The 12,139-nt window shown below is 47.4% G+C and overlaps 1 protein-coding gene across 1 annotated transcript in view; it reads left to right on the top strand.

Annotated features, from left to right (window-relative positions):
- The window catches only part of SEMA6B (semaphorin 6B), a 213,478-nt gene that overhangs the window by 124,314 nt on the left and 77,025 nt on the right, over positions 1–12,139 (top strand). Inside the window, exons 2-3 of the mRNA XM_087952008.1 lie at positions 8,108–8,242; positions 11,853–11,979. Coding sequence (XP_087808134.1) covers positions 8,137–8,242; positions 11,853–11,979 — 233 coding nt within the window. The 5' untranslated portion in view covers positions 8,108–8,136. The remainder of the gene's footprint in view (positions 1–8,107; positions 8,243–11,852; positions 11,980–12,139) is intronic.

The following is a 12,139-nucleotide window of genomic DNA, read 5'->3' as shown; positions in this document are numbered from 1 at the left end:
CTAGTTCTGATGTGCAGTGCTCTATAGCATCGTTTTGAGGGAAGGAGCTGAAACAATTTATGTCCAAAGATTAGATTAGGTTGGAAGGGACCTCATCCAGTCCAACCCCCTGACCAAGCGGGAGACCCTACACCGTTTCTGACAAATGGCAATCCAGCCTCTTCTTGAAAGTCTCAAGTGAGGGCGCTCCCACAACTTCCGAGGGCAACTTCTGTTCCATGGGTTGATTGTTCTCCCTGTCAGAAAGTTTCTCTTTATTTCCAGGTTGAATCTCTCCTTGTTCGATTTCCATCCATTATTCCTTGTCTGGCCTACAGGCGCTTTGATAAATAGCTTGACCCCTTCTTCTCTGTGGCAACCCCTCCTCAAGTATTGGAAGACTGCTGTCCTGTCTCCCCTGGTCCTTCTCTTCCCTAGACTAGCCAGGCCCAGTTCCTACAACCATTCTTCCTGTAACCAAACCATAATTTCCCCACCTCCAATATTCTACAGATCCGTGGAGTCACCTAAGGGTGAGATGGGCCGCATTGAAATTCAATAAGCAAATTAAAAATAAATAATATCTCCTTTTCTAGTTCTTTATCTAGTTAAAAGGCCTCCTGGATTGGGTTTTTTTTTTTTTTGGAATTATTATTTCTTTCTCTCTTTAGCTGTCACCTCCCACCGCTTATACCTGTGAACGGAAAGTGAGAATTAGGATTTAATAGCACCTTCCTGGCTTAAAGGAGAGGAGAGAAGGATGTGCAGGGGTGTGGGGGAATAAATTATTGAAATATCCATTTATTCGGGAGGCAGGCTGTGAGTGGATCAGCCTCGCCGTGTTTCGGTGCACGGAAGTGCGGAGCAAAACCAGGCATTTTCGGCATTGATTTCTGGTGGGGCGGGGGGGAGAACAAACTTCTGTCAGATCCCTCAAAGGAGGTTAGACAAGTTTTATTGATCAGGACACGGTGACCTGCAGTCAAAAGAACATCGAAACATGGCTTGGAAAGACGACGGGCGTCCCTAAGCTTCCATAAGAGACAAGAGAACCGTTCTTAAAAGGGGAACGCAGAGTACGAAAAAAGCATGTCGCTGTATGAATTTTGCCATTTGAGACTTGAGTTGTTTGGAAAGGTCACCGGCATAGGATGTCTTGCTTGAAGGCTGGTCTAATAAACGGAAGGACTAGAAACACCATAGAATAGAGCTGGAGGGGACCTTGGAGGTCTTCTAGTCCAACCCCACCCCCTTGCTCAAGCAGAAGACAATATACCATTTCAGACTATCCAGCTTCTTCTTGGAAGCCTCCAGTTATGAAGCACCCACAACCTCTGGTGGCAAGCAGTTCCACCGGTTAATGGTCCTCACTGTTAGGAAGTTTCTCCTTAATTCCAGGTTGCTTCTGTCCTTGAGGAGTGCATCAAATAACAGAGTTGGAAGGGATCTTGTAGGCTGTCTAGTCCAACCCCCTACTGAAGCAGGAGACCCTACATTCGTAATGGCGAACCTATGGCATGCATGCCATAAGTGGCACGCAGAGCCATTTGTGCTGGCACGCGAGCTGCAGGCTCACTGCGTGCGCGCGTGCCTCGCAGCTGTTTTTTTTTTTCTGGTTGGTCTGAGGCCTTTCTTGGCCTCCCAGAGGCTTGGAAAAAGCCTCTGCAAGGCTTTCAGGAAGAATCATAGGCCCGTTTCGTCACTTCCTGTAATACCAGAAGTGACAAACGGGCCTATGATTCATCCTGAAAAGCCTTGCAGAGGCTTTTTCCAAGCCTCTGGGAGGCCAAAAAGGCCTCAAACCAGCTGAAAAATCAGCTGTGAGGCACAGTACGGGTAAGGGGGGGGTAGGGAGATTGAGTGCGCATGTGCAGGGGGTGTGGGCAGAGTGGGGTGTGCATTGCATTCTGGGTGCTGGCACGTGAGTGCGTGTGTGCTGGTGTACGCACAATTTTTGGCACAGCAGCCAAAAAGATTTAGCCACCACTGCCCTCCACCATTTCTGACAAATGGCAGTCTAGTCTCTTCTTGAAAGCTTCCAGGGATGAAGCTCCCACAACTTCTGAAGGCAACTTCTGCTCCATGGGTGGATTGTTCTCCCTGTCAGAAAGTTTCTCCTTTATTTCCAGGTTGAATCTCTCCTGGATCAGTTTCCATCCATTGTTCCTTGTCTGGCCTACAGGTGCTTTGATAAATAGCTTGACCCACTTCCTCCTCTCTGGGGCAGCCCCTCAAATATTGGAAGGCTGCTCTCCTGTCTCCCCTGGTCCTTCTCTTCACTAGACTAGCCAGGCCCAGTTCCTTCAATTGGTTCCATCCATTGTTTCCTGTTGACCCATTCATCTTCGGGGCAGTGAAATGCCGTTATCATGTCTCTCCTAGCCCCTTCCTTTCTCTAGACTGGCCAAACCCAAATCTTGCAACCACCCTCATATGTTTTGGTCTCCAGGCCTTTTATCATCTTAGTTACTCTTCTCTGCACTTTTCCCAAAGCCTCAACATCTTTTTTTGTTTGGACGAGGGGAGACATGATAGCAGTTTTCCAGCATTTGAGGGGGCTGCCCCAAAGAGGAAGGGGGTCAACTTATTTTCCAAAGCACCTGAAGGCAGGACAAGAAACCATGGATGTGAAACTCATCAAGGAAGAGAAGCAACCTGGAATGAAGGAGAAACTACCTAATAGCGAGGACGATTAATCAGTGGAACAACTCGACGCCTGAAGTTGGAGGTTCTTAAGAAGAGATTGGAGAACCATTTGTCTGGAATTGGATAGTTGTCAGAGTCTATTCATGAACTGGAATAGAGCATGGTAACAAGGTCAGCCAATGAGTAGGCATAGCAACTAAATCAGCCAACGAGGACAGTTTGGAAACTGAAACTGGAAGTAGTCTAGATATGGCTCTATATTAAGCTCTGCAACTCTGAAGCTATGTTGAGCTCCGAGTCTGTCTATTGAAAATGAAACCGCTTCTCTCCTCTGCTTGCCTGCTGAACTAAAGTGAAACTGGAAGTGAAACTCTCTGTCTTGCTGAAGTTACTCGCAACATGTTTCTGTCTGAGTTTGCTCCATGTTGGTGAACTCTGCACCTGGTTTGTAAGATCTACTTATTATGTTTACCAAGAGGTTAAATGAAGCCTTAGCCATCGGTGTTTATTTTTCTGGCGCTGAATGAACGCTGCAAAACTCTGGATAATAGTGTCTCCTGCTCGATTAGGGGTTGGGCTAGAAGACCTCTAAGGTCCCTTCCAACTCTTGTTATTCTGTTATTCTCTCTTGGGATGGAGAGCAAGCAGCGAGGCCCAAACCTCGACTAGCCAAGTGCCGTCCATCAAACACAATCCGATCGTTGAAACTCACTTACAAAGCTTGTTTGGAACGTGGCTGTTGTAACGCCTCTCGAGGCAGTGGAACTCTCTAAGTAGATTATGCCGTGCCTGATGAAATATTTTCCTTTTGTTTGTCCTCAATTTGCTGATTTCATTAGTCCTCGCGGCAATCCGTCATCAGGTGGTGCACCGGTGGGGGGGGAGAGAGAGGGAAAATGACGGAATCTCTTCCTTCGCTGTCACAGCACGCATTTCGGTGTCTTCACAGTGGGGAAGAAAATCCGTGTTATTTATACCCTTCTCATTCCGGTTCTCCCCTTCCTCAATGCAGTCGAAGGCTAGTTTGGTTCAGTGGCTGGGCACCAGGACAAGCACCAGGAGACAGGGACTTCTAGTCCCGCCTTAGACATGAAAGCCACCTGGTTGACTTTGATCCAGTTGCCAGGAGTTTGTGATTTCTAGTCCCATTTTAGGCAAGAAAACCAGTTGGTTGACTTTGGGTCAATCACCAGGAGATGGTGAGTTCTAGTTCCACCCTAGGCATGGAAGCTGGTGGGGTGACTTTGAGCCAGTTGCCAGGAGCCTGTGAGTTCTAGTCTCGCCTTAGGCATGAAAACCAGTTGGTTGACTTTGGGCCAATCACCGGGAGATGGTGAGTTCTAGTTTCACCATAGGCATGGAAGCCAACTGGGTGACTTTGGGCCAGTCACCAGGAGATAGTGAGTTCTAGTCCCGTCTTAGGCATGAAAGCTCACTGGGTGACTTTGGGCCAGTCACCAGGAGATAGTGAGTTCTAGTCCTGCCTTAAGCATGAAAGCCAATTGGGTGACTCTGAGCTAGTTGCCAGGAGTGTGTGATTTCTAGTCCCATTTTAGGCATGAAAACCACCTGGTTGACTTTGGGCCAGTCACCAGGAGATAGTGAGTTCTAGTCCCGTCTTAGGCATGAAAGCTCACTGGGTGACTTTGGGCCAATCACCAGGAGATAGTGAGTTCTAGTCCCGTCTTAGGCATGAAAGCTCACTGGGTGACTTTGGGCCAGTCACCAGGAGATAGTGAGTTCTAGTCCTGCCTTAAGCATGAAAGCCAATTGGGTGACTCTGAGCCAGTTGCCAGGAGTGTGTGATTTCTAGTCCCATTTTAGGCATGAAAACCACCTGGTTGACTTTGGGTCAATCACCAGGAGATGGTGAGTTCTAGTTCCACCATAGGCATGAAAGCCACCTGGTTGACTTGGGGCCAATCACCAGGAGACATTGAGTTCTAGTCCCGTCTTAGGCATCAAAGACAGCTGGGTGACTTTGAGCTAATCCCGAAGAGACTAGAGTTCTAATCCCAGTTTAGGCATGAAAGCTGGTTGGGTAATTTGGAGCCAATTGCCAGGAGACGGTGAATTCTAGTCCTGCCTTAGACATCAAAGCCAACTGGGTGACTTGAGCCAATCCCAGGAGATGGTGAGTTGTAATCTCACTATAGGCGTGAAAGCCACCTGGTTGACTTGGGTCCAATCGCCAGGAGGCTCTGAGTTCTAGTCCCGCCTTAGGCATCAAAGCCAGCTGGGTGACTTTGAGCCAATCCCGAAGAGACTGGGAGTTCTAATCCTAGTTTAGGGCCTGAAAGCTGGTTGGGTGACTTGGGGCCAATTGCCAGGAGACCGTGAATTCTAGTTCTGCCATAGGCATCAAAGCCAACCGGGTGATTTTTCAGAGCCGGTCGCTCTCTTTCAGCTCAACCCACCTCACAGGGACTGGTGTGGGGAAACTAGGAGGCAGAAGCCGCGTTAGAGATTGTTCACCAGCTGCAGTTATTTATGACAATAATAATGGCGAGATTTAAAAAGATCTTGCAAAAAAAAAAAAGGATGGCATGTCATCCATCCATCCATCCACCCGTCACTGCAATAACAGATGGTCTCCTGCGTTTGACTGACAGATGACTTGCCAGTGATTTTCCAAGGAGGAATTTGCAAACCGCTAATTATCCATTTGGGGAAAAAGAGGTCCCAACGAATTGAATAGGGCTACTTCTAAATAGATATCTTAAAATATATTTGCCGGCAGGAATTCTGCTGCTTCTCTTAAAAATAGCACTTTATTCAGGCCCCGTTGAATTAGGTGCCGGGGACACGATGTGCATTTATGTTGGCGTCATCGCATCAGTGGCATTAGCTGGTCCTCGACGTACGACCACAATTGAGCCCCAAGTGTTTCTGTTGTTAAGCGAGACAGTGGCTCCGTGAATTTTGCCCCATTTTGCAACCTTTCTCGCCACCGTTGTTAAATGAATCATTGCAAGTTACACGCAGCTTAACTGAATCTGGCTTCGCCGTCGACTTTGGTTGTCAGAAGGTCGCAAAAGGGGATACCTGAACCCAGGACACTGCAACCGTCATAAATATGAGTCAAGTGTCTGATTATTTTGATCACGTGACCAAGGATCATGTGACAGCCATCATCTTCACTATCATCATCATCTCCTTTTAATGACCCCATAATCCCTTGCGGGGTGGAGTCAAGCCAACTGAATGGAACGGAGTGTTTCCTGGCCGGATGCTCTTCCTGTTGTCAATGCAGAGTTTTGTTCGGCAGATATATATTCTCATCGTGCCCAGAGAGAGAAATATCTGCCTCCTACCTAGGATCGAACTCACAGCCTCCTGATTGTGAGGCGAGCGCTCCACCTGTAGGCCGCCGCACACCTCAATGCTGCGACAGTCATAAGTGTGGAAAAACGATCATCAGTCCTTTTTTTCAGGGCCGTTGTGACTTTGAACGGTCCCTAAACAGACTGTTGTAAGTCAAGAACTACTGACAGGGTCGTGTTTCTTCACTTTAGCAATGTTAAGGTGCGTGGACTTCAACTCCCAGAATCCCTTAGCCAGCAAGAATAGAATAAAGATACGTCTCCCATTTCTAAGAATCTTTCCACATTGTACTAGAGGTGGTATTCAGCCGGTTCGGACCTGGAAATTTTGAGTAGTTCAGAAAACTAGCAAATCCCACCTCTGACTGGCCCCGCCCCCTTCTATTCTTCGCCTCCCATTGATCGGCTGGGTCTTCTGTGGTTGCCCTGCCCAGGAGAACGGAGCTGGAAAGCAGGTTAGTGGGGTGGGGAGGGAATGGGAATTTTGCAGTATCCTTCCGCTGCCATGCCCACCAAGCTACCCCCATCAAGCCAAGCCACACCCACCAAGCCACACCCACAGAACCGGTAGCAAAAAATGTTTAATCCCACCCCACTGCCTTATACCTGTGGGGAAACTTACTTCTTACATGCATAAATAAAAAGGTATTTATACACCTTTCTGGGCGGATGCTATTTCTATTTTGGCCCCAGGGGCGCCCCCAAGCTGAGAACCTCCCCATGATTTATGGCTAACAAGGCTTAACTCCAAGAAAAAAAAAAACGAAAAAAAACCCCCTGCAATATCAGAATTGACCTCCGTTCCTTCCCTTCCATCGAACCAAATGAGCTTTAAAACTCTCCCAGCGGAGTTCAAAGGAAAACCGGGGCGGCGAAAGTCGAAATCGGATGATAAATGGTTCCGACACGGAGGGTTCATCTGAGGAGAGATCTATCTTAGCAACTGGCATCTTCATTCCCGCAGCCAACCGCTAAGGCACAGAAGAAAGGGGAGGCAGGATTTTGGGTGTATTTTGGGGAACAGATCAACACTAGGACAGCAAGCGTGTTCAAGTGTGGCCTAGGGTTCAAGATCCTCAGATCCTACCTGTCTTTATTTGGGTTTGTTATTTCTTTCCCCAAGCGATAAAAGGTAATAGTAAAGGTTCCTCTTGCACATATGTGCTAGTTGTTTCCGGCTCTAGCGGGTGCTGCTCATCTCCGTTACAAAGCCGAAGAGCCAGCACTGTCCGAAGACGTCTCCGTGGTCATGTGGCCGGCATGACTAAACGCCGAAGGTGCACGGAACGCTGTTACCTTCCCACCCTTCCCGCTGTTTTTCTACTTGCATTTTTTTTTTACATGCTTTCGAACTGCTAGGTTGGCAGAAGCTGGGACAAGGAACAGGAGCTCACTCCGTGACGCAGTGCTCACATTGCAGCCCTGGTCAAAAGGCCCCAGCAGAGATTAGACTACCTGAGACTTCTCAGGAAACAACAACTGAATGAAAAACTGCTGGGGGACCTTCTACCGCTGCACCATAGAGAGTATCTTAACTTACTGCACCTCTGTATGGTTTGCCAATTGCACAGGGGCAGATAGGACAGCACTCCAGAGGGTGAACGTCATTGCTCAGAGGATCAATTGGTTGCCCTCTCCCCTCTTTGGACGAGCTTTGTAGCTCCACTGCCTTAAGAAAGTTCAAAACATTCTCAAAGATCCATCTCATCCTGGGAACCCTTTTTTTCTGAACTATTACCATCTGGCAGACGATACCAGATAATAAAAACAAGGACAAATAGGCCTGAAAAACAGCTTCTATCCCAGGGCAGTAGCTCTTTTGAATTCTACTGCATAGTGCAGTGTTGGTGTGGTGTCAGGGGTTTTCAATTCAATGTGTGGAGTTTGTGTGTGTTTGTGTTTTATTTTCACGGTCATGATGTGCACTGAAGATGGTGTTTGGTTTCATTGTACGAGGTGCAATGGCAACAAATGAAAATAAACTTAGGGATTCGAATCCCCGAACTGCTGACCTTTCTGATCGACAAGCTCAGCGTCTTAGCCACCGAGCCACCCCATCCCTCGTACAATGGTCATACCCCCCAAGCGATACGGCGGTGTAATATTGACTTTACTTGACCTAATGGCTTAATATTCTTCGTATCTTTCTCATTTTTCAGGGGTGCGAAAGGCACACCGCACGGAAGCCATGAGCCCTGCCTGCCTGCCTCTCGTCTTCCTACTGCTGTTGGAGAGGACGTCTCGGGCCCACTTCCCCGAAGAATCCGGGCCCATCAGCGTCGCTCTGGAGGACTGTAAGTGCCTGGCGGGAGAGGTTTGGCTAACTGGAGGGTTATTGGGTTAAATTAGGGACAGTCCCCGACTTAACGACCACAATTTGGGTCCAGAGCGAAGGTCACTACGCAATCCGGTTGCGAAGCAAGTCCTCACCTGACCGGACCTGATTTTACGACCATTTTTTTACCATGGTTATTAAGTCATGTGATGGTGAAGTGGTGTGGTTGTTGTTAAATGAGTTGTATGGTCATTAAGTGAATCCTGTGGCCATTCAGTGACTGGTGTGATTCTTAAGTGAATTGTGTGGCCTTTCAGTGAAGTGTCTGGTGGTGAAGTGAATCGGGTGGCCATTAAGCAAATTGTGTGATTGTTAAAGTGAATTAAGTGGTCATTAAATGAATTGGGCACGGGGTGGGGGCACGTTTTGGCCAGCAGAATGTTGCAGGAGGCCGTCCAGGGCAAAAATAGGCAGTGGGGGGGACTGTGTGTACCTCCTACGCATCCCGTTTGGCTGTCAGAGGCACCGCGGGCCAATCCTTAGCTACTTCCAGGCCAGCCCTATGGATTTAAGCAACGTGCAAGCCAGATTTGGGCCTTGAGCTAGACACCCCTGTGATAGATAGACAGTTAGCCATAGCACTTGGACTTATATACCGCTTGACCATACTTTACAGCCCTCTCTAAGTGGTTTACAGAGCCAGCAATACCGCATTCTAACCACTGCACCTCCAAGGGCCCTTTCCAAAACCTCTTTTTTTATTTTTTTCAATGTGTCCAAATTTACTCTGGTTTAGATTTAACATTTATAACAGCTAGCTATTAATTCTCTAACAGCCTATATTTGAAACGCTGTGGCCACTTCATTCCCCCCCCCCCCCTGCATAATATTGACATTTTCAGATTTTGTATTCTGTCTAAGTTAATCCTCTTTAACAGTACTGAGGCATCTTTGTTACATACATATACACATTTCCACACCTTTCTAATTATTCTTATACATTTCTATATCTTCTTATCTCTATGATCCTGATTCCTATTGTCTATCCATTCATACCAATTTTCCCATACTGTATAATATCCCAAGTCTTCCTTGCCTTTTAACTCTAGGGCAGTGGTGGCTAACCATTTGGGGCTCCTGTGCCAAAAATGGTGCACGCGCTTGCACGCTCGCACTCGCGTGCCAGCACCCAGAAGGCAATGCGTGGGCCCCCCCGCATGCCTCCTACGCATACATGCGTAATCCCCAACCCAGCCACCCCCTTACCTGCAGTACGCCTCACAGCTGATTTTCGGCTGGTTTGAGGCCTTTTTTGGCCTCCCAGAGGCTTGAGGAAGGCTTCTGCAGGCTTCTGCAGGCCGAAAACTAGCCCTGTTTCGTCACTTCTGGTATTTTCGGAACAACAGGAAGTGATGAAAGGGGGCTAGTTTTCGGCCTGCAAATCCTGCAGAAGCCTGGAAAAGCCATCCCCAAGCCTTTGGGAGGCCGAAAAGGGCCTCAAACCAGCTGAAAATCAGCCGTGAGGCGTGCGCATGCCCAGTGAGGTAAGTTTGCCTGCAGCTCACATGCCGGCACAAATGGCTTTGCGTGCCACACATGCTGTAGGCTTCACCATCATGGCTCTAGGGTGAGTTTATCCATTTCCACACAATCTAAAATCTTTTGGATGACAGGACCTTCTGATGGGATAGTATCCTTTTCCCAGCCTTGTGCAAGTGCAATCCTATATATTTGATGCTCCAAAACCTCTTCGAAACAGGAGTTGAACCAGGAGTGGGATGCTACTGGTTGGCACCGGTTCAGGCGAACCGGATGCTAATTTTACATCTGGTTCATCGAATCAGTAGTTGCCACGACTGGCTGGCCCCGCGTGCCCCAAACCGTCCCGGGAGTCTCCACAAGGCCCATTTTGGTTTCCAGGTAAGTGCAAGGCCTGCGTGGATGCTCGGGGAGGGTGAAAAACAGGCCTCCGTAAGGCTCTGGAAGACCGGAAACGGGCCAGTTTCTGGCTTCCAGGTGGCCTCCCGAGCCCGGGAAGGCCATTTTCGCCCTCCTGGAGGCTTGAGGGAAACCTCCGGAGCCCAGGGAGGGCAAAAACTCCACCCTCACCATGGTACAGGAGGCCGACTAGGCCATAATGCCCACCATGGCCACGCCCATCAGCAACCAGGCAACGAACCAGTTGCTAAATTTTTTGAAGCCCAACCCTTGATTTGAACCCACCTGACCTGATCCTAAATCCATCAAAAACTACCAGGGCAATCGCTCCGCGTTGGATTTCCCTCATCCTGAGGTTGAATAACTAGGCCTGGATTCTTGGAAATGGCTCAATACAGGTCTTCCTTGATTTATGCTGCACGAGTCAAAAAGAGGGCTGTGATAATATCGAAAGACCCCTCACATCCCGGACATAAACTGTTTCAACTCCTTCCCTCAAAACGACGCTATAGAGCACTGCACACCAGAACAACTAGACACAAGGACAGTTTTTCCCCTTGAATGCCATCACTCTGCTAAACAAATAATTCCCTCAACACTGTCCAACTATTTACAAAGTCTGCACTACTATTACTATTAATCTTCTCATCACTCCTTATCACCCATCCCCTCCCATTTGTGACTGTATGACTGTAACCTTTGTCACTTGTATCCTCACGGTTTATATTGGCTGTTTCCTAGTAGAATTTGATTGCTTATTTGTACCCTGTGACTATCATTAAGTGTTGTACCTGATGATTCTTGACTCTTGACGAATGTATCTTTTCTTTTATGGACACTGAGAGCATTTGTACCAAGACAAATTCCTTGGGTGTCCAATCACATTTGGCCAATAAAGAATTCTATTCTAGTCTAGTCTATTCTAGTTTAGTCTAGTCTAGTCTATTACTTTTCTTCTTCTCATCCTTCCTAGTACCTATCTCTTCCCACTTAAGACTATAACCCTGTTCCTTGTATCTTTATAGTTTATATTGTTTTGTTTCCTAGTATGATTTGATTGCTTATTAGTATCCTATGACTATCACTAGGTGTTGTATCTTATGATTCTTGATGAATGTATTTTATTTTTTTCTTTATGTACACTGAGAGCATATACACCAAAGACAAATTCCTTGTGTGTCCAACCACACTTGGCCAATAAAGAATTCTATTCTATTCTATTCTATTCTAGTCTAGTCTAGTCTAGTCTATTCTAGTCTTCTATTCTATTCTATTCTATTTACAACAATTCGTTTAGTGACTGTTTAGAGTTACAATTGCACTACAGAAACTTACGATCGGTTTTCAGACATACGACTTGCACAGCATCCCCAGGAGCACATTAATCAAAATTCAGACGCTCGGCAAGTGACTCATATTGCAGTGTCTCGGGGTGACGCAATCCTCTTTTTGCCCTTCTGACAAGCAAAGTCAAGGAGGAAAGCCAGATTTGCTTAACAACCAGATTACTAGTTTAACAACGGTAGTGATTCACTTAACAACTGAGGTGGGAAAGGCTGTAAAACGGGGCAAAAAAAAACCCCTCACTTAACAACGGTCTCACTTAGTATCAGAAATGCTGGGTACCGTTGTGGTCGTAAGTTAAGGACTACCTCTGACTTCCCACCCGTCTTTCCTTTGATTTCCTGCAGACGTGAAGCAATATGCCGTCTTCGTGGGCAACGGACTTGGCCGTTTTGCTGGCCAGGACGGCAGCGCCGAGCGCCTCCATATCCAACGGATGCTGACCATCAACCGGACTCTGTTTATCGGAGAGAGGTAACGCAACGCTGCCTTTGCGTGTGTGTGTGTGTGTGTCTGTGTGAGCTTTAGAAGCCATATTGAGATCCGATGCTCCCATGCTGCCACAATTCAGCCTGGGAAAGTGGGAGGGGGGAATTTATTGGGGTATATCTAATTAGACATAACAACATTCTTT

This window comes from Notechis scutatus, chromosome 1 (genome assembly GCF_049901735.1).
Source record: "Notechis scutatus isolate UNSWTSFEM ecotype Mainland chromosome 1, rNotScu1.2, whole genome shotgun sequence".
NCBI lineage: Eukaryota > Metazoa > Chordata > Lepidosauria > Squamata > Elapidae > Notechis > Notechis scutatus.
This window is presented reverse-complemented; position numbering and strand designations above follow the sequence as displayed.